General features: G+C 31.1%; 1 protein-coding gene across 7 annotated transcripts; it reads left to right on the top strand.

Annotated features, from left to right (window-relative positions):
* Positions 1-881: 881 nt before the first annotated feature.
* LOC134681263 (uncharacterized) lies at positions 882-24426 on the top strand. 7 transcript variants are annotated; one of them, XM_063540809.1, is made up of 6 exons: positions 882-1187; positions 13279-14248; positions 17147-17251; positions 17598-17666; positions 20227-20295; positions 23468-24426. In XM_063540809.1, the coding sequence occupies exons 2-6, from the start codon at positions 13491-13493 to the stop codon at positions 24321-24323; spliced, it is 1857 nt and encodes a 618-aa protein (XP_063396879.1). In that variant the 5' UTR covers positions 882-1187; positions 13279-13490; the 3' UTR covers positions 24324-24426. The 7 variants fall into 7 exon arrangements, with proteins under 7 accessions (XP_063396879.1, XP_063396882.1, XP_063396876.1 ...); XM_063540806.1 differs by lacking the exon at positions 882-1187 and adding an exon at positions 4022-4258; XM_063540810.1 differs by lacking the exons at positions 882-1187; positions 20227-20295 and adding exons at positions 4022-4258; positions 18352-18411.
* Positions 24427-24660: the final 234 nt, after the last annotated feature.

Here is a 24660-nt window from a genome sequence, read left to right as displayed (position 1 = left end):
ATTGGAGAGTTTAGTGTCCAGGCGCGGATTCAGACAAATGCACCTAGCGCCGAAGAAGATGCTGGTTTAGCACTTTTAAACTTCCTTCGGGAACCAGTGCTCTTTCATATGCAATTAAAGGTACATACATTTCTTTTAGCACAGGTAAGGTTAGGTTATTATTTTTTCTTGAAGAGGTTGGAAAACATAAATGTCGTTAAATTAAAAAAAACAAAACAAACATAAGATTGAGAAAGGAAACGGGGAATGTGTCAAAGAGACAACAACTACGACCATAGAAGAGTATAGAGCCCGAAGTCACTAATGGATCTCGAGAAAGTCCCGCTTCCGGAGAGCTTCAGTTGTTCCCTCAAAGGAGATTTTCTACTAATCCCAGTGAGAATGAACGTCTACTCACACTAAACTTTGATTCATATAAATGCATGAACCAAAATTTAAAAAAAACATACAAGGCTAACAAAGGACAGAGGTTCCTGACTTTGGATAGGCGCAAACATGCGGTGGGGTTAAGACATGTTAATAATGACATAAAGACGACATGCATACCAACTAGATAGCTACCTGGCGATCACAGATGCTAAAAAAGGGTACAAGTAAGCAACCCATAATGAACACAAGTCATAATGACTATTTTGTTCATTCGGCATTATTTTTAGAATTTAACAAACTTTAATTGAGACATGATTGTACTTTAAGCTATTCATATTTTACACCCTCAGAATGTTACAAAGCTTGATGACCCCCCTGATAGCAAATCGTATACTAATTATATACGTACAGATAAAAATAAATTGATGATTTAAATTTCACTATACATGTAAATTTAAATACCCTGTATTGTTTTATTTCAAAATGGTCCACATATTTACTTCAAAGAGACATGTTTTAGTCAATAGTTTTGCGTTAGGTTTATTGACAAATGCACTGGGTTGTTACTTTATGTAGGTAATTATATATAGATAAAATATACCTAGAGACTTGATGAAATTGACATTTGTGTTGTTAGTTTAATGATTGACAGAAAAAGGACATCAACTGTGGATTTGAAATTGACAATTTGTTTCGGAACATTGGAATTAAATAGAACAATAGGATAACCGATATTTGTGAATCGTTTGTAACAAAATAACCCGGTTATACAAATTGTTGAATAATTTAAGGAATTCGTCTATGTCGAAAATTATTAGGTAAGTGTATTAAAGATCATTTCAGTTTATGTAGTAACTATGCATTTTAGTATTGGATATATGTATGGTGTTTTTGTTCTTATTCGTTATGAGCTTTTCACTAGATTTCAGAAACTGCGAGTACTCTCATATCGTAGTGAGGGATTTTATTTTTTTGTCTTTTTGTGCTGTGTATCGATCTGAAGAATTCAGTCTGTTTAACTGTTATTTATTTATTTTTTATCAAATTTTTACTGCCCCAGGGTTGGTTTGGGGTAAGGCTAAACTGGACCCGTGTTGTGTTCCCTTATCGCTACACTGACTTCGGTGTGAAGCTGTAGATGGAACGGTGGACCAGTTTTGATTCATATGAAAATCGGGAAGTCCATGATAGACAGCCGAAGGTAAAGTTGCCACATAAATCCTCGTCCTCTGTTGTCTGTGTGAAAGCTGTTTCATCTGAAATCATACCTAATTTTTACCTCAATGCGTTCTTTTATGAAATTTCGTCCTCTTAATCTAATTCTTTTTATGAAATGTGACATTATCATATTAATCTTTTCTCAAGGATTTGGAAGTAAGTACAATGAGTGGACGTTCTTGTTTTATACTTTTATGGTCAAATTTTATCTAAATAGTCTGAAGTGGTTATGAAAGTGTGTTTGTTTATGTGTGTCATTTTTTGTTATACATATAATAATAAACTGACAATAAGTCTCAAGTATATGAAGTATACGATAATATTATCCTTTTTTACTGGCTACCCATTGAGTTATAAGAGACGGAGTATAGACAGTGGATATATTTTTTGACTAGATTGTTCCATAGATGTATATACAAGACTTTTCTGTATATATTACATATGTGCTTATCTCGTGAAGATTTCGTCCTGTTAACGAGAATATATTCAAATTAGAAAACAAGCTTGCATGTTAGTTTTGTGAACAAGTATCTATGGACTTTGCTGACAAAGTACAGGCAAACAAATAAATACACATATTATGTACTTTAAACGGTTTTAGATAGAACAAAGGAAGTGAAAGCAGAGTATATTTATAGCCCTCACATCTTGCATTTTAAATGTCACACATAGCCGAATATAGATGCCCTATTGTTATCAAAAGGGTTCTATCGGAGACCTAATTGGCATTCAGCACACTTCCCTTTTGCCTTTTGATTTTTGATTTTCCTTTTTGCATTTTCCTCGGAGTTCGGTATTTTTGTGTTTTTACTTTTTTCTATATATTCTGAACTCGTTTACCCCCCACATTTGTTAACTAATTAAATAACTCGTTCATTGATATTATAAGAAAGCGCAGTCTGGCATTTGCACCTTTAATTATTTACAATTACGTTCATTATATGGTAATAATGTGCGATTGTTTGTAGTCGCTCCTTACATGTTGTTTGTCTGTTTACAAAACAAACGACTAATGTTAAAACCATTTACCTGTTGACTTTTTCTAAAGGTAATTTAAAAGAACAATAAGCACAATTATTGGAAGTCACTTTTTTTTATTCTGGCTCTAAACCAGCAGGTCATATGAAACTGATTATATCTACATTCTCTGTTTGTAAACATGTAATGCTCTGTCCACAATTAAACACTTAAATCAAATACACAATCGATTTATTTTAAGCATACATGCAATTAAAAAATACTTTTTAAAAAAACAATGTATAAAGTGCATTGGATTTTTATTTTGGTGTTTCAAAGCCAGTATATGTGAAGAGGTTCTGTACCGATAATAAAGCCTTGGTAAACGCGGTTATATTAATTATAACAAGAGGCCTTGACGGATCAGAAAGTCTAGTTTTCATACTTAAGAGGTAACAAATTTAATGTCAACATCATCATGCATTTTTGTAATAGGTATTGTGAAAGAATGTATATTGGTGAATAAACTTACATTTTCAACAACTACAAAAAATGCGCGCAAATGTAATAAAAAGCTGCGCGCAAATGTAATCAAAAGCTGCGCGCAAACGCAACGATTTTTGCGCGCAAATATAATGCTAATGCGCACAAACGTAATGCACCGACAATTATCGCCTCGTAGGCTTTAAGGTTATTTGGAAATGAATAAATCGCTCAAGTTAAAAACCAAAATTTATGTAAAGTGCTTTCAACTTTTAAGTAAGTTTGCATGCAAATTCAAAAAGTTCATTTTTTTTTTGGGGGGGGGGGGGAGGTATATTATATCTTATGAGTTACGTGTACTATTTACTGCTGATCAGATTTGAGAGTTTGAAAAATAATATGAAAGTTCCTCATATTTTCTATTCTGTATAAAAATAAGGAGGTTCTGTTTGGTTGTCTATGTGACAAAAATAAGTATATGTATATTGACAATAACAGCCTTCAACAAAGAACAAAACGCATACCGTTTAGTAAGCTAAAAGGGCCCCGTAATGACAGAATGTGGAATACGTGTTGTATATATAAAAGGGTTGACCGTGCTTCCACGCTTCATACACAATCTACTTCGGTCAACGCTTTTACATCCCAATATATCTACAAAAAGAAGCATTCAATTCTTAAATATATATATTTATTTTCAAATGGTTCATTTGGAAAAAAAAACATTCTTGCGAAAATAAAAATTACTTATTTATTAGTAAATTTATCTAATAATCTTTGGACCTATATATATATATTCACTGAAATAGAGAATTTAATAAATATTTAAGGTCAATGTGTTTAAATAGCACAAAATGGTAACTGTATTGTTATTTTCCGATTAATATTTTATAACAATAAATATTGCATGACTCGTCGATCGCTAAAGAAAAGTAGAATTTAAACCGACACGCACAATAATCCCAATCAACAAAATATCTCTCTGACACTATTCAATATAGGATAATTAAAACTATTTTACAATTAAGACAATGGCTAGAAATGAACAACAGATCGACAGTGAAATGTACAAACCGTGACACTTGGTTTCCAATGGTAATTTTGCAAAAGATAGTTTTGAATATCATATTTTAAATAATATTTTTAAAGTATTATGAAAAAAATCTAGATAGTTTACTAAAAGAAGTTGATATTTGATAAGTAAGATGTGGATAAACTCTGCTTTCTGCAGGTAAGAAATTAAAACTTCTTTTTTCTTCATTTTGTATGTTTGAGAGTTGTTTTAGTTGTTGTTGCTGCTTTCATTTTACCTTGTAATAATCTGAAGAAAAGAAACGATTTGACCTGCTACGTGTATCTCAAGAGTGTAACTTTTATACACTAAGGAAATGTGTATATGATTAAAAGTTGAATAATTTAGAAGGACAAAATCGCAACAGATAGCCCATAAATAGTCATTTGACTATATTACTAAAGCCCACACCCCACACCCAACCACCCCCTCCCTCTTTCATGAAGCATTACTCGCGCGTGTGATGATTTTATAAATTGCATCAGATATGACCGAGATTAAATATCAAAGAATAAATTAAGATATTAAAACAATAGACTTCAGGCTCCTTCCTCTTAACTAATGACATTGATATTGTCCAATAAGTGCATTGTGTAGCGTTCAGCAGCCAACATATCCTACATATCGGAATGTTATAGGTCTATCAAACAAAGACGTTTTCCTTTAAAAAAAAAACAGGAGCAGAATATGAAAAAAATATTAAATGATCGTAACTGAGTAGTTTATACTTTAACAGAATATTTCATCTGTTCATGTCTTATATATAAGTCGAAATCCGGATATCGTGTAAAACATTTAGCACCTCATGTTGTGGTTTAACAGAATATTTCATCTTTACATGTCTTATATATATGTCGAAATTCGAATATCGTGTAAAACATTTAGCACCTCATGTTGTGGTTTAACAGAATATTTCATCTTTACATGTCTTATATACAGGGTTTCCGCTGGCGGTCGCCATTTTCGCAATTTGCAAAAAAATAATAATTGTGGCGATAAAAATTCGTCATTTGCGAAAGAATTTGGCGAAAGAAATATATAAGTTATATATATGTCGAAATCCGGATATCGTGTAAAACATTTAGCACCTCATGTTGTGGTTTACCATCTTTGCCGCAAGTTTATTGTTTTCTATACTTCGTATTAAATTAATATAGGTCCATTTTGTTACACCTTGTGATCAATTTATTTTATTTGGCAATCGTCAATGGCAGTCAGCAGGGTTTAAGAACATCAGTTGTTCGACCTGTTAGTCAAATGCGTTTTATTAAAATACGTTTTTTTCACTCGTTCAGTCTTTGGGAAATGTTGTGTGTGCTTTATTTAGACCCCCTCTACAACGAAATATGTTACAATCACACGTATAAAAATTGCAGTTTTTATCCAACGCAATCATAGGTTTGAACGTTGTTTTCAATTTAGACTTGTTTTATATTATATCTGTAGATAGATATATAAGAAGTTGCGGTACGAGTGCCAATGACAACTCTCTCCATCCAAGTCAAAATTTATAAGAGGTCCAAGTACGGCCGTCAATACGAAGACGAGTCTTAGCTCACACCGCATAACTCATTTACCAAATGAAACAATTATAGTAGATATCAAGTTTTGATTTATTGCTTTTCTTCGACCGATATCTGGTCAAAAAGTGGAATGCTGGCATCAGGCAGAGTTCTATTTACAATTTACAATTTCCTTAAAACGTAAGAAGGTTAGACACATCCGTTATGTTACATGTACAAATAAAATTCATTTTTCAACTTCCCTTAAGAAAATTAAGTCAATTGATGCAACAATTATGGCGTCGTTTCAGTTTATATCAACATTAAAACTTCAATTAATATGTTATTCCAGTGCGTCGTAGCATATCCATAAAAGATAATCTATACCGCTGTAATCAATTTCATTCTATGAAAGTTACAAGTGACATTTAGTTGAAATGTACAAATAAAAAGTATTAAGCTATAGCTATCGACAGTGATGTATTATACTTTAACAGAGATGTAGATTATAAAAAAAATGTTTGACAGAAACCCTAAAACATTTATTTACAAAACCGAATCGAAATATAAAGGGAAACTACAAATGTAAGCAGCAATCATAGGTCACCGTATGACCTTTAACAATGAGCAAAATATAAACCGTGTCGTCCGCTGTAATACTTAAGGTCATTTATAAAATTAACACACATCAATCTTTAAGTGGGAGTTTAATTACGTATTTAAATTTCACATTTTTTGGAACCTCTCTTTCATTCTCTGGTTTCCTAATACCGTTTGAAAGCTTCGATCATTTCTTCTTACAAAAGTTTTCCTAATGCATCCACACCAGATAACTTCAACTATGCTTGCTATTGATTATAACAAGTAGTTCCATATTATAACCATCCGGTGTGGTATAATTAAAAGTTCAATATTGTATTTATGAGCTTTATAAGATTTGTTGTCCGAGATTATCGTGACTTCCCGCTCATTGATCTCGCGATAAAATGTGTTATTTAATTCCACTGTCTAAGATAAGACAAAAAATCGAAAATTAATAACATGATGAATTCCTTTGAAGTGAAAGTAAAATATTGATGTTTTTGACATTGCTATATCTGAAAAAAAATTAGTTTAACAGCCGATTGCATTGGGTGTGTAGGTAAAGCTAATAGTTTTATAGCCGATTAGATTGCTTGCTAGCTAAACCGTGAAGTTATAGTATGGTAAGGTATACTACCCTCCTTTAGAAGTACGGACAAATATATTAGCTATCTGTCGGACTAGGCTACTCTTAAAGGAGGATAGTTAACAATATAATAATGACTTCACGGCTAAGCTAACAAGTAAGCTAACCTAAGATATTAGCTTTACCTATACAGTCGCATGTAACTAGCTATTAGTTTACGGTTTTGTTACAGCTGGTATGTGGCATTTTTGGTAAGTGTTCAAATTTGGGAGTCATATTTTGGAAAGTAAAAGGTACTTTCTCAAGTAATGGTATATGCAACTTAAAAAAAAAAGGTTTGACCGCTGAACGTGGTACCTCAATACGTTTTTCTGTAACTGTTTCAGTTGCGAATTCAGGATTTTGACACGGGTAAAAGGGGGAAGAGAGGGAGCCAAAGTTGATCAAAGTTTGGACTGATGCTTATAATTTTTTTTATTTATCATACAATATTATGTACCTCGTTACATTCTAGTACTTGCTATTGATGTTTAATTGAGGACTGAGTTAGAAATCAATAAATATAGAACTGCCAACAAAAGCTGAGTCTTTTTGCTTCTCCATTACAAATGTCACATCTTCGAGTTCACAGGCTTACATTTGTTTCGGTAAAAATTTCCATTTATATCATAACGGTAAAATTTCTATGTAATTTGTCTATTAAATTTATTTTTCATATAACACTAAAATGATATTCTGTCGGTCATGTATATTGATGTCATATTTGCTACTGGACATTTCATATTCTTTTATCCATATCGTACATATCATTCACATACTAAATGTTTGTAGTCCGTCCTACCCACCCCTGCCCTCAGGCCGCGAACAAAAATTAGTAATGATGAAGATACAACAAAAAAACTGAAATAAAATACCCCCTCCTGCAACCAAATTAAAAAAAGTTTGTTTTAGATTCCAAAATATATGTATTACTGATGTCTGGCATACTCTATCTCGATATCTCCATGTTAAATCCAGTTTATATTTGAACACCCGTGTTCTTAGATACATGACGAGACAGAAAAAAGATTTTGTTAGAAGCTAAATGTTTACAGGTGCATGCATTTATTCGTAACTGAAAGAACATATATATATATATATGTCGTGTACAAGGTGCGAATTTGTACAGGTTATAACATGTACAAAAATAGTGTACATGTTATAACTTGTATAATGCAAAAATACAAGTTATAACATGTACAAAAGTACATGTACCTCATACATGTTATAACCTGTACAAAATATTGCTTCAAAATGGTTTTAACTTGTACAAAATCGAAAAATAAGGATATGTTTCTATTATTGCAACTGTTACAGATGATATTGACCTCAATAACATTTTCGTAACTTCTTTTATTATTCCTTCATGTTAGTGTGTTTTGTCCTTTTTTGATACAGTTAATGTCCAGTGGTCGGTATTACGAAGCATTCCTAAGACCTGTCATAAGATATATCTTAGGCCTTGTCTTATGATCCTCTTATGACTATCTATGGACATATCTTTATTTGATGAATTATAATTGTGAGTGTCCATTGTGAAGGCAATAGTAAAATACTTTCATTCTAGTTGACACTAAAAGACATAAGAGGATAGCCATGTAGATATGTCTACAAATAAAATTGGGAATTCAAATGGGGTATGTGTTTAAAAGACAACAACACGCCCATGGAGCAAACATCATCCAAAGGCCACAAATACATGCTTTCAAAGTAGAGGATATATATTTAAAACATCAAAATGACCTTCGCCTCATGCAATGATTTTATAGTTTAAAAAAAAAGATTGAGTTATCAATTTACATAAGTCATGCTGAAGGCCAAAAATGTTGAAGAGTAGATCCAAAGATATTGATAGTGAAGCGTGGTCCAATGAAAACTATTTCAGCTCTCTCTTGTTTTTACAGAGTTAAGCATACAAGACATTGTTTTGTCTTTGCATGCTATAAAATGAGAGGGGGGAGTATTACCCAAAACTATTAGGCATCGTTCTTAAATATTTTGGAAGAATTTAGTTACCAGTATCTAATGTAATTGTCATTGAGGAAATGCAAGCTTTAAGTAAATAGTTTCACACTTATTTAAACCATGATGGACTGCAAAAAACATACAATTACATGAAATCTCATTTTCCCAAAACATATATTTCTGAAACTTTGTGATCATTGTCCTCTAAAGAAAAAGACACGTTCAGGCCTATTTATTGTTGTTCTTTATGCATTGGTGAATTTAATAAATGTACATTTTACTTCATTAAGATTTATTTTTAATTTTGTACAAGTTAAAACCATTGTTAAGCAATATTTTGTACAGGTTATAACATGTATGAGGTACTTTTGTTCATGTTATAACTTGTATTTTTGCATTATACAAGTATAATAGGTACAATATTTTTGTACATGTAATTATAACCTGTACAAAATCGCAACTTGTACACGACATATGTATAACTAGCGTATAATGACCACACGCTTTTGATATTATTCATTTAAGATTGCATACACTGAGTTTGAAACAGTTTATTCAAACCCGCCCATGTGGGTGTTTTCGACACCAATTTTAATTGACAAGGACTTTAAGTTGTCCTGTCGAATGTCGGTAGTTTTCACTGCTGCTTTTGCATGGATATTTCCCAATTTAATGTGTGTAGTAGCTTGTAACTTCACTTTATTGTGCAAAAAAACAATCATTGACGGATGAAATATTGCATAAAACAGTTCATAATGACTCCTGTGGAATGCTAGATGCCTCATTACTGGTACATCTTGCGTAGATGAAGTTTCAGCCTATACGGATGACTGGAACTAAGCACTGTGTCATCAACATATGTGGCAAACACATAATCAGCAAAATATTTTATTTTCATCATTTTGGCATATCTTGTAATAAATGTTCAGCAAAGTAATAAGTTTGTTCCTATCTCTGTACAGGGACTATTTACTGCATTTCAAATCATTTCTCCTCAGATGCGCATTTTCATGGTGAAACATCTCCGAACATGTTATACTTTTTAAGCCAAAAATAAGAATAAATATTAATCATTAATATTTATGATAGATATGTGTACAGATAAATTGGCGCAAATGAGTTCCGAATAGTGGCGCAATTGATACATTTGCAGAAAAAAAAATTGGGCGCAAATGATACACCTGAAAAATAGTAATTGGCGCAAAAGGACTGCTGCGCACGTACTATCCTCAGTCTGTTTAGGACCAAAAAAAACCAAAAATATTTGTTAATCGATTAAACACTGAACAATTATACAAAATATTATAATTACAATGAGAATTGTTTACTCAAAATTAATGAAATAGAAATATATATGAACTGAAGGAAAACTTAATTCATAATTACAATTTAAATTATTTTTCGATACAAACACGTAAAATTTTAAAAGGACGTAAAATATTTCCGTTTAAAAATTCATTAGGTTTTTGTAATGTTTATTTTGTTTTTCCGTAGTACTTAAAATCCGTTATTAAAATAAATAAGAACTTATGACATATATTCATCCACTTTTGCTACTCTGTATGAATAATCAATTTCAAGCCTATAAAAATATGAGATGAAAATATCTAATCAACACAAAATTATTCAAAATATTATATTTTTATGTATTGAAGTATTAGTGATTTTAAAATTTGACATTTCGTTCGTTGATTCGATACAAATGAATATGAAAGTCGTTATCAAAGTGTGTAATATATACTTTGAACCTGTTGAAAACAGATATTTAGACGATATAATTCGAATGTACGGATTTAAAATTTGAGTCATAAAATGAATTTGTCAATAGAATCAATAATAATATATAACATAAGCAATTATCAAGGATCAACAGGTGTTCCCGAGTTTATATATAAAGCCGGAGTATATAAATATAAGTTTATGTGTTTATGAACTTGACTTACTAAAGAAGTACCCGAATTGCATTATAAGTGACCGCTAGTCTTAAGATCAAAGACCAAAAGTATTCCAGTGAACTAGTTTATATAAAGCCGGAGTATACACATGTATATTTAATTTTGTGTGTTTTTTAACTTGACTTATTAATGGAATACCCGAATTTCATGAATTGTATTGTAATTGACCGAAAGTCTTATGGTCAAAGATAAACAAGTGTTCCAGAGTATATGAAGAGCCGGAGTAAATATATATATATATATATGAGTTTAAGAACCTGACTAACTTATAAGATCTACACCCGAATTGCCTGAATTGCAATATAGGTGATCGAAAGTCTTATGATAAAAAATCAACCGTTGTTCCAGAGTTATAATAAAAGAAGAGAACATATAGTTTTGCGCGTAAATGACTATAGAGAGTGACCTATTAAGATTTAAAAACAATTTGAACCAGTATCGTGAGTAATCATTATATACTTATAAAGAAATCATATTTTATAATTTATTCTGCTTTGTTATACGTTTATATATCAAAGATGCAAAAGTCTGGGAAAAACACATTTTGAAAGGGTGACGAGAGCGAGAATGTGAGCGAGAATGTCAAATGGTTTACATCCCAGTCCCAAAACAAAATCAATAAACAGTTTGTTTTGCGTTTCATTCAAATATATTGTTGTTAAATCCTCTTTGAAATTTAGTATCAGCATTGGAACTTATAAATATGAAAACAACATGCTAGATAATAACATGCGTCCAAAGCGTTTTTCTGGATTTATCTTCATCAGGAATACTTAAAGCCGAATATTTGAAAACCGAGAATGTATGAGTGGTCTTCCTCGTTTCTAGACTCTATATTCATATAGATTAAGTTTTGACAAATAAATTGGTTATTTTTTAGCAATTGTTTGACGTCATATGGTCGAAATATAAATGGGAGATAAAGAAGACTTATTCTATAATCCGCCTATATTTTCTGTCATTGATGTAACCACACATCTCGTAGTTGCGCTGAAAGATCGTGATTATTGACAATTTCAACAGATTGGTTGACACATAATTATTGCTAATTGACGTTTTTACAGTCTGGTCTAGACAAACAGCACTGTAATGAAGTGGCGGATCCAGAAATTTTCATAAGTGGAGGCCCATTGATTGCCTAAGAGGGGGGCCCGCTCCAGTCACGCTTCAGTGATTCCCTTTATAAGCAACCACATTTTTTTCCCAAAAAGGGGAGAGGGCCCTGTCCTCCTAAATCCGCCTCTGTAATGTAGATGGTGAAATATATTTAACTCAGCCAACCTCATTTACTATCAAATTGATTGATAACCCGCGGCGTTTGCATTTGCGCCGATATGCATTTCATTTTCGCCTATTTTTTTCTTTTCATTTGCGCCGATTTTATTTTAAACCCAAGTTCAAAGTATAAAATCATGTTGTATTAAAGTTGAAATAATGTGTGTCATTTTTATTTATGATTTCTGTAAACTTTATAATATGACTTATTCATCTGATGAAAATACTTTTGAAAAAAAAAAACATTTTAAATAAAAACATTTGATTTTTTCATTTTATAATATGCAGTTTTATTCTTGATATGCCTTTGATATGCCTAACCTATTAACATTTTTGAGTTAATATCAAATGTAATATTCAAATTACATGAGAAACTGTTTCTTACTTCAAGGTTGAGATCTTACAAAGTTTTGTTGTACATATAAACATATAATAATGATATTGTAAGCATTAAGTTTATAAACCCACTAATACTCTCTTTTATATTAATTGATGTTTTATCCCAGTTTATTACCTTTAATTGAGAAAAAGTTAAATATTCACACCTAATATTATGTCATTACTTTCCCATACCTTTATTGAATCGGAAAATGAACAGATATTTAAATCACCTATGCTGAAATGGGAGAGAAATGTCAAAGAAGGATCAATAAAAAGATAATGACAAATATATTAATATGATTGAACTGCAAACTCATGGCATTTACTGTATGTCGTAATTACTTTGAATTTTTATCTTTCGCCATGACCTCGTAGATACATGTCATGCAAATGTCAAATGCACAGTGGAATTTAATGACGCTAAAACGAGTAAAATATGACGAAAAAGGGGGGATACAAACAATATTTTTGCAAAGGTGGATTTTTTTTAAACGGACATTTTAGCTAATTGAAAAATTTGAATTGTCAACGAAAAAAAGCAGTAAATTAAAGTTTATAAGGTTCGGTTTAATTTATTTTAATTTAAGTATAATCAGACACATATAATATCTCTGGTATAATGCAACATAATCATACCGATATATTCTATTATCATGACGAAATGTTGTTGATGCTTTCGTGCTTCCATTTTGTTTTGTTTTGAGTACGGTGGACGAAAAATATATTTCAGAAATTGGCATGGATGAAAAACCAAATTAATTTCAGCATTTTGTAAACAATCATAATCTAATACTTATTACCCAAATGGCAATGCGTAACTATGCTATTATGTTCACTTCTGATATTCACTTCTAAATAAATATATAATGTTATTTCCTTTTACATTTATTTCAGGGTTTTTCCTTACCAAAATTCCGAACTATATAGAATGGTCGGAGAAGGCTGGTAGTTACATGGAACATATAAATTAGTAAGATTGTAATCAGCTTACTTTATGGAAATTAGATTAGACAGCATGGTGTAAATTTAGCTCAAACAATACCATTTCAAAAACTGTGAAAAACAGTCGCTGTGATAAACTTTGTCGATTTTATTTTATTTGTAAGATGACTTCATTATATGCCGAGATCTCAGCACGTTTAGAATCTCCGAGACCAAACGGGTTCAAACGAGATCTAACAACCAAACCACCAAATGGATTACGAAAAGGTATGACAATACGACCAACAAATGATCAGTTGTCTTTGATAGAAACGCACAACAACGAAGCCATTAGAGCTGGTAAATGTGCATATTTATCAGATGGCGGAGAGGATTCGGATAATGATGATGGACAGTATCGTCGGGGATCAATAGATTTATCACTTTACTCATCCGATTCATCGTCAGAAGATGAAAATTATCGAAGAAATACGTTAAAATACGAACACTACGATCCCGATATGTTTGAACAAAACGAAATATACGACGATAGAAACGACGAGAGTGACGATTGCAATTTTGGTAAGTCGACGAAACGGCACATAATGCGTGAAATACTTCATAATGGTGTGGAAATACGGCCTAATATAATTGACGATTTCGGAGGCTGGGATGCCACATTTACAGTGAAAAACTCAAAACCATCGAGATCGAATTTTCGACGATATACTAAAATTCCCCGAACGCCATCATCGGCATTTCCTCGACCAACTACCGACACAAAGGACTCAACTTTTTTATTTAAACATTATGATGACATTTCCGAGTATATCAAACAATACAGAAAAGAAGAGGCGATTAAAGACAATCGTTTAAAGAAGGAGGGAGAAGAGGCCATGTTGGTTCCTGATCCATATGCTGCAAAATTAAAGGGTAATATTTGGTGAGTATAAAAAAAATAACTCAACCTTATTTTTCTTTTTAAAACAATGAAATATTTTCTAAAATAAAAAATATCTTATTGGTATTCTTTTCAGAAAATAAAGAAATGTTGTTTGGTTGTTCATGAAACAATTATCCGTATGATTTCACTGCCAATGAGACCACCATCACAAACAGACGAAAACGCGGAAATGTTTCAACTGGTTGTCAGCATACGGACTTCCACAATGGACACAACTCATATCACATAGCAAACTATATTATAATAATAATAATAATAATAAATTCTTTATCTAAAGAGGGTAAACTCAGTTAGTTAAAATACACTAATCTTCCCTGAGGCCCTTAACGCAGCCCCGATATTACACAAAATAAAACAATTCAAATAAAATAAATGTAGATTCAGATTCAATAGTTTATTAAGTCTCACCACTTGTTTAACATTATACATTCCAATAAACATACAAAACATTGCGTATAACATGGAATATTGGATAACATTTATAAAACATATTGTATATTAAAACTAACAGTAAAATTATTATAAAAAATAATCATAATGTGTATGTACAAAACAACACTCGAAAGCCAAATATGACAACAAACGACAACAAGAACGGTTCCTGACTTGGGACTGTCTCATATTTTTGGCATGAAAAATATGTTTCCTAGCATCGACCCCTCCCAAACAGTAGACACTGGTTTAACAGCACAACAAAAGAACAAATTACTGAAGAGGGGCAAAAGATACCAGAAGGACAGTCGAACTCATAGAAGACTGTTACAATCAGATAATGCGACTTCATTTTACCAACCGATGAACGCATTGCCACCACATACTATTCTGATGCAATTTTAATACTAGTATGCACTTTGGACTTAATTTTAGTCCATTTGTACTATTAATTTGGGGACTGACATTTCAATCAAATGTTAATATTTTAGTAGTCCATGTGCGAAGTGTGCCAGACGAAATCGTTGGAAAATCAACAAGTACGACTCCGTTCATTATTTCATTAAATTTGACAAAATGTGTCGATATTTATTTCGGCCGACTCCATTACGAATAGCAAGTGCGAAGACACGACAGAAGGAGACAACTTGGTATAGTCAAATTCATTTGTAGATTTTAAAATGAATGGTAAAGGTTATTTAATCGGTATAAATCATAATTGGGAATATTGGTGTAATGTTGTCCTCTCTAAAAAAAAAATTCTAAATGAAGTTATGGAGGATTTCATTAGATGTACCCGTTTTCGTTTGTTACTAAACTTAGTACAGAATTTTATATTTAGGTGGCGTTGTCCGGAAACCTTACCAACATTTGTTTTCTCTCGAATTGATTGTAACATTAACACTAAATTAGAAATAACTTTTATATTTAGGTGGTGTTGTCCGGAAACCTTACCAACATTTTTTTCTCGAATTGATAGTAACATTAACATTAAATTGTCAATTACAAATTTGTTATTTAGTTTGTTCGCTGCCATTAACACAGGTAAACATATTTTGGAATCTTGCTTTTTTATTACAACTGTACTAAGTCTTATCTTTTTTTTTTTATCCATTCAAGTCAAATTTTATTGTTATATTCATAGCAATATTATCGTTATTGTTATTATGTACTTAGTAGTATATTTTCGGTTGCGCTTATGTACCATGGATTTGTTTCTTACTTTTCTGATCTTTTTTTCTGAGGTGGTTTGGGGGAGGGGGTTATATGATAAAAATGTACCTGTGACCGTTGTCGTACTTTTGATACGTTACCATTGCATTTATCAAATATGTTTTTTTATTTATTACTATAATTAATGTTGAAGGTCGCACAGTAGGTTAACGTCCAGTCATTGGTTTGATCCCTTGAATGGTCAGTTTAATAACTTACAATTGAAAGTCTATAACTCTACATACAGCACATGACATTTCATACGGCTTTTATTAATTGGTTTTGTAAAATAAAAACATTTGCAATGTTTTAATTGAACTCTATTGTGAAAAAAAGCATTATATTGAATAATGTACAGTGTATGCTTCCTGTATATTTTAAAAGTGCTGTAATGTAAATCATAATCAATAATGGACATATTTCGTTTACAGTATTATCTTACAAGTTTTGTGATTTTATCAATTAGAAATCCATAAAAAATATGAACAGTTTATTGCGCACAACTATGTAGTACAATATAGCATTTTAGACATTGCTGCAATGACTCATATCATTTCATATACTCATGTAAACGTCAATCGCAAGTTCTAACTCTTACATAAAAAATTATAAATACAGAAATTCATATGTCAAATTCATATTCATTTGACTTTTTTGTTAATCGGTGTATCAAAAGTTTAATATCCCATTCTGCATAACGTTTTAGAATCGATAAAATATTATCCGTTAGTTTGTGTAAAGTTCCGTTTAACATATTTTTGACAACTTTGCCTTCTACATTTTGACTTTTTTTTTTAAATTCTCAAATTTAAAAGTATATGATGAAGGACGTTATTTAATGCTGTCAATTGTTTTAATTTTATCGATACAATACGATTTCTGATTCCGACATTTTGACTTATTTCACAGGGCAGGTGATGCATACATGGAGACGAACTGGGCTCTTTCCGTTTGTAGTTCATGCTACACCCTCTGGGTTTTTTTTGTTACCATGACTTGCCTCTTCTCAATTGATTTATAAAACATCGGTAAACTACTGTTGACTTACATTTTGATTCTAAACAATTTTATGTTGGTGTAGGGCCAACGGATTTGTCCAAATGAAATTGTATATATTATGACTACCATTCATCCTTTAATTATTGAGTTTTGTTAAAGTCTGGAGTTGTCCTTCTAACTGTTATGTGAAATTAGCAATTTTCTTAATCTTTTCGGTATGACGTATATTTGTAGTTCCATAGCCGAAAACTGCGATTTCCTTACAGTCTATGCAAGTAGTACCAAAGAAAAGGCAGACAAAATGAAAGAAAAAGAATCAAATAAAGAAAAACAGCAGAGGTATATAACTATTTTTTTTATCTTTTCATTCATATATGACTATTTTTTACCTTTTCCAACACATAAATTTCATTATATATTTTACATACATTGGTAATCACATCTATATCAATCACCACAGTGTGTGTTTATGGGTGATGTTTCACACTCAAAGTCATGTTCGTGTGTCGTATTCATGTTTCCATGTTTGTGTTTTCTCATGCACAATTTCTATTATCTATTGTATATTAGTGTAGCGACTCTTTGTCTTTAAATTTCCAGTGACAAAATCAAAATTAACGGATGATATTAAAGACGTTAACTGTTTACAATTGTATTATATTCCTCTTATTATAAAATATTTCAGCATAATATTGCCGAGACCTCGACCATCATCTCTTGTTTACTGTCCCTCACATGATTCGGATGAAGACGGGTAAAGTTCAAAGATTTTTTCATTTTTTATTAGACTCTTTAATCGTACTTTTCAGAAATATATTTGCTTTTCTTGACTGGCTTTTGCCTTAATGTGCGTAAAAACTAAACGATTTGAAATAAAAAAAAAATCTTAGCTTTTTATGTTTTAACTTTTAAAATATTGTTTAAATTGTCAAGATATATTTCATTTTCTTTTCTTTTTTTTTTTTATTGAAATACTTTTTCAAATTACCCACTTTTGATTTCAGATATTATGTTTTTCGACAGGTTACCTTCTTTGGGGTTTAACATCCTGGTACTTGTTCATGCTAAAGCAACACAAAAAGTAAAAACAAGCTTTCAATCGGTACAATATAGAGGGGATTTACAGTTCTATATTTTATATACAATTTAAAATCACAGGAAAACAGTCTGAGACTTTAAACAAACAAAAAATTGCACCGATTTTTAGCCATGGCGTTGTCAGTTTGTTTTATATTTATGAGTTTGACTGTCCCTTTGGTATTTTTCGTCCCTCTTTTATAAGTTTGATTTTACTTACATTGGTTGCTCTTATCTGACCAAGTACTATGGTGTCCGGTCACAGACAAATGTACATGTTGAAAAATTGTATAATCCGGAGTCAAAAGTCGGTGATAGTCTATTTAGAGCCGAAAATACAATTCCATAAAACAATCTTTTAGACCTCAATTAAAGAGAGACAGACCAACTTCCCTCATCTTTTACCCAGCAACAACCTCACGGTAATATATGTGAATATTGCATGTTTCTAATAACAAAATAACTCGATTAAAAACTCAGAAAACAAGTAATGAATAAAGCCATTATTTTGATTTGAGGTAGTAATACTGACGTCATTCTGTATTTCAAGTATTCAATATATAAGTGAAATAAACACATTGTATGCAGACCATCTGATGAAGGCCATGGTATTTCACCTGCGTTGACATGTATATAATAATAGTATGATTGTATCAACTTTGACCCACATATTGAAACAAGTTAAAATAATTTAGTTTATGGCTGGAGATGAATTGTACTTGTGTTTTTTTTACCTCTTTATTTGTTTAAAATGAAATGTATCTTTTAATTGATAAAATTACTTGAATATTTATGCTTATATGTTGTTCTACAGATTAAAGCTACATTCTCAAATCATATTTTTTTAAGTTCTCTTTTAAAAATGTCCTTTTCATTATTTTTTAGTTTAGTCTTGACACAAACTTTAACATATACTTTCTTGTACATAAACATAATATATCAAGTTCACTAGTCACATAATTTTTATTTTTTATCAAAGTGCAATCTAAATTATTTATCTTGCATATAAATTGCATTGTATTTTGTTAGTATGTTTATTTTAAATTCTCTTCCGCCTTATTCTATGTTCAATTGGTCATGATTTCTTTGGCGACACAACTGTTATGACAATATTTATAAAACTTCAAACAATCTGAAATCTATTCTGCTCGTAACCGGTGTTGAACTGGTTAAATGGGTTTCTTAACATATGGATTATATATATAGCAAACATGGGGACACCAAAATTTCAAACCAAAAAAGATTTATACCAATACCTGCTTAAGTTCATATGAAAAGTATTTATCTTTTTGTTTTGTTTTTAAGTATGCATTTTTTTAACAGTTGTTTTTGTTCTTTAAAAATATACGCGTGACCACTAGTGTTTTTATTTCGAAAAGAGAAAATAATTTCCATAAGACCAGAACTTTTCAACTAACAATGGTTTTTGTAGACCTGTTTTACCATTCCTACCACGTCTAAGACCCTCTTCATATGTTTATGACGTAAACAAAGAAAGGAATAGAGGGTAAACAATTGCATGTGTAATGTGTCAAGTCGGATACATATATAACATATGAAAATAATTTAATCTAAGCCTGTATGTATTAAAGCATGAAGGTAATTTCTACTAAATGAAACAAATTTAAAAAAAGTGGAAGTAATGTGTTATAAGTGCTGTTGTATTGTTTTTAACAATAACTACAACAAAGAACCAAGAAAAAGAAAAAAAAAGGTGATATCCTAATGAAATTTGACACTTATACATTTTTTCTTAAAGCCTTTAGTTCATTTCATTTTAAAAGTATATTAAATATATAAATTTTATGAATCATGTTAGGTTAATAAACCCAAATCCGAGATGTATCATATTTAAGGTTCATCATAACAAATGGACAAATATGGCCGAATTTTTAACTAAAAAAATACTCAGTGTGTAGACTTACCTGTGGAGTTGGAAAGATTTAAAGCCTAAGGTTTTATGGTTTGTTATGATGAACCTTAATGCATTGAATGTTATTTGCAATTAACCATTTCCTATCAATTCACTCATACTACAATTTATTTGTTTTGCATAGACTAATAAAGTGTATACATGGATTTTACTGGCAATTTATTTGTGTGTCACTTCATTCATGTGTTAATCATTCAAATAAGCACTACCAAATGGTTGATTAGTATTTAGTAGGAACACACATATTCATCATTGATAAGTATTTAGTAGGAACACACATATTCATTGTCAATGTGTCTTTCAGCCCAGTCATAGTTACATCATTGAAAAGAACGGATTCGTCTTTATCTGTCAAAGAAAAGTCAAATGAACGGTAAAACCTTTATGGAATCAGGGAACAAGTAGAAATCAATAGTTGTACACTTAGTTTAGAAACAAATTTTATCACTTTTAATTCCAATAAATTGCTAACACAGATTTTTAGCCATAAAACAAATACATTGATATTTTGATATATTGAGTATGCATACATAAGTAACATTTCATTCTGACAACGTCACGTCAGGGAATTTGTAAAAATGTTGTGTTAGTTTTGGGGTAATTGTTTTGTTAACCACTGAAATGTAACATGTAATTCAAGAACTATTTAAGAACTTGTGTTCGCCTTTTTTTATTTTAAAGCACCTGGGTGATTGCAAATGGGATATGGGATGAGAGAAACATTACTGTCAAGATAATGATTAACTAGTATCGTGTGATAGTTAGTGGTAAATGAAAATGAAAATGACAGCTAGATATAACTTAAAAAACGTGTTTCAAATGTTGGGGAACAACCTTTTGAAAAGTTTTCTAGACCTTTACTCTATAGTATGGGGGTACATCTTCAAATGAATTGTTTTTCTAACCTACAAGACATATTTTAATCGATATGTTATGTCACTACAGTTTAACGAAACGAATGGACGGTAGGTTATGTTTAGTTCAGTTACCAAGGAGAGGTCAATATATCTTCCATATCTTCAGAAGGAACGTTTATTACTTACAATTCCAACAACGTCTCTCTTTTTTGTCTGAGTTGTGTTTGTCCCATCGATTAATTAGTGTATGTAGCCTTATTGTTTCCGAAATAAAACTTCACATTACAAATACGAAAAGCATAAGTATATGGTAGCTAGAGATATTTAAATCATATTCATAATAATATCGTTTATAACTATTAAATATATGTTTCAACTTAGTTGATTGTGTTGTGAGATATATCTCTACTATTTTATAAATATTTCAGTTTTCCAAAACAAAGACCATTCTCTGCATATCCTCGCGTCTATAGGTAATTTTTTGGTTTGCCCTATAGCTGTTTTAGACAAAATGTAGATTTAATTTGGTAATTGGATATTTTATTTATTTGTTTTATTGTTATAACGAAGTAGAATGTTTTGCTTTTAACTTTTTAAACATACGCAGTACACCATTCTTTTTTTTTTAAATCCTATGTATTGTTATAACAATTATTCGGTGAGGCGTTTCAAACACCCATTAGTAAGTAATTAGAGCAAAATGATTCATGATTTCTGTGTTTTGAAAGTTTGGTGAAGTTTCCATTTCCATACTTATACTTTCATGCTTTTGAAAATTAATGCACGAAAGGTACACACACATTATATGAGGAAACTGTATTTGAGTTCAGTCTTTGATAACAGCAGACACAAGTGAATTGAAATTATAGATGATACCATGTCTAATACTTTACAGAATCATATACTTATCAAAGGTATCAGGCTTAAACATGTACTACGATGAAATGAATTCCTTTGCTTTTCATGTGTTTTTGTTGTGCATGTTTTGATTGTGTGTCACGTATTGATGCCCAACAGTCTTGGTTTTTCTATCATTTAGTGATAACTGTCGGTTGTCAGAACAAAACGATTTCTTGAAACGTATTTAACAATAATAAAAAAACGCTTACCAAAACAATATGCCAGTCTATAGACCTATTCTGCTTGTTGGTGCATATTTCACTTTTAAAAAGTTTTCAAGTTACCCAAGTAAAGTTTAAGCAATTTGATTTCTGCAGTCAGAGGTTGTCTTGTCGATGTATTAATTACTGACCCTTAACAGTAAGGGACACACGAAGAATACCGTTGTTCAAAACTCTTTAAACAAATTTCATTATTTAAATCAAAATAAAACCTGATAGAATCGTATGAACTGAAAACAGAACGTGACCAGGTACATCTGCCGGGAGAAAATAGCTTCTAAGTTGAGACAAACACTTATAATCGATTAACCAGTTCTTGATGGTTTACTTATGATGCTGATGACTTGTTAATTTCAATCGTTCTCTCAACCCTGCTGGTGCAGTTCTGGCAAACAATTTGCATATATAAATCAATAAAACTCAGCTATGTGTATATGACAGCACGTTACAAGTGACCCGTAAAATTGGAATTGGTCAGGGTTATTCGCATCATCATCTATGTTAGGGGTCTTAAGAATGGTTTACACAATAGAGAGTAATTGGCGAAAATATAAAAATACAGAAAAAGGGTACACGATATAACACAAAGAGACTCAAAGAGTGAAAACTTATTAAGAAAGAGAAAAACAAGACTGGTATAATCCCTCATTCAAACCGTCGTACATCCAATAGTTGATGCAAAAACATATTACGAAATGTCAGTAAATAAAAGAATCATCATGTAAAACATAAACGATAAAGTGGTAGAATAAGTGAAATAACAAAAATACCAAATTCATTAGAAAATCAGAAGGGAAACCCCCTTATCAAGTGCATGGCAAAATCAAAAGCTTAAAAACATTTTACGATTGGAAAACAACTATCATATTTCTTGGTACAACGTTATTTCTAATGTAGAACATGGTGAATTAAATCTGGTTTTAAAATATATTTACAAATGTACAGTTCTCATATTACTTTTACTGATAGATATTTTTTCTTCTAATAAATGCATGCTTTCTTTAGTTTTGTATGGTTTTTTTAACTTGTGAAGTGTCTTGTCTAATAATGTAACATAAGTTAATTGATAATTGTTTACAGCAAAATAAGTACGAGTTTTCGTATATTTGAAAGATGGAATACAATATCAAATTGCATTTCCCTAATGGTTGGTTAACTGTTTGTATATATACACTTTGTTTACTAGATCAAATGATAGCTCGAGTAAATAAGTAGTAATCGATTGCAAAATTGCCTTTTTTATATTTTGTTTGTTATATTAAATATCCAATATGTTACTTTAATCACATTTAAATGAAACTGTTTAAAAAATATATATTTAACAGAAGGAGTTTATATCTTATAAAAATAAATTTGACTTATATCTATTATATTACAAATATTTAAATATTCAAGCACTGAGTGACTTTGATGATATTTAGAATAGAAAAAAAATCTGTTTTAGGATTGAACTAAATAGATATTAAGTATCTAAACAATGAATAATGGAAAAATGCTCCTGTTCCACACTCGAAAACAATCTAAAATAAATAAATAAACGATAACAACCTTTACTTTTTCCTTGCAGTGAATTTTCAGCAGAAAAACAAAACCTCAGACAGCAGCCAAGACCATATAGTGATCATCCTTTTGTTGTACGAACTCTTTCCGTTAAAGATCGACGAAAGATGCTCAACCTGGCTCCTGTCCGCAATCAGGAAACTTCAGAGGGATTTAGAAAATTTAAAACGGTTCATCCTAACCTCTCACTTGCACATTATTTAAATTTAGTTGTGCCACATAGGCAAAGCCGTTCTAGCAGCAACTCAACAGCACATAGTTTAAGTATAACAAGTGAAAAGGAAGAAAAAGACACAAAGCCTGCTTTACATAAAAAGAATATACAGTTAAATCTTGAAGGACCATGTGATCCTTGGACACCTAAGTTTGAAATGAAACGTAGTTCAAGCAGAGGTGCTATTAATCTTCCCAGGCATTCTGTTCATAGTGCAGGGCATTCACGGAAACGATCAACTTCTACTCCCGATTCATTAGGTGCGAAACAGTGGCCTAACCGATCAGAGCTAACTTTATCTCGCGCAAACACGTATCATGACAACATTGACAATGAACTGTCAGTGAATGTTTTGTCTTCCAGTCGAACAAACCCTCCAAACGTACAACGAGTGTATGGTCAGCGATTTAGATGTTGTGAACGTATTCATGCTTTGATAAATAATGAAGATTTAGATAAAAAGTCTAAAGATAGACACATAAAATTGTCAGTTGATAATATGAAATGTGACAAAACTAATCCTGTGTCTTTCGGCTCGTTTGGAATCCGGAAAGGCATGTCAAGGGAAGATAATTCAGTTTCATTATCGTGTATGTATAAGCTTAAACGAGATAGGCAACGTCGATTTAACATTTCGTTGGTGAAATAGAAAGACAAATTGATTAAGATCAACATACCAGAGTTAGAAAATAATCATTTGTCGTTCACTCATTGACGTTTTACAGAAACATATATTAAAATATTTATTGATACTTTTTATATTTTTTTCTTCTAATTGTTGGGTTAGAGTCGACGAACCCATTGCTTGAATAAAACAATAATAACCCAAATTAATGCAAACACTAATAAAAGGAGAAACCTTACAGTATTCATGGTATGTTTATTCAAACATATTGGAAAGGTTCATGAAAGAAACCAAAAATTGTCTGCAAACATTACACATAAGTTTATCGAACTTAAAATGTTGTTATATTCATTGTACATTG

The sequence above is a fragment of the Mytilus trossulus genome, chromosome 8, assembly GCF_036588685.1.
Source record: "Mytilus trossulus isolate FHL-02 chromosome 8, PNRI_Mtr1.1.1.hap1, whole genome shotgun sequence".
NCBI lineage: Eukaryota > Metazoa > Mollusca > Bivalvia > Mytilida > Mytilidae > Mytilus > Mytilus trossulus.
This window is presented reverse-complemented; position numbering and strand designations above follow the sequence as displayed.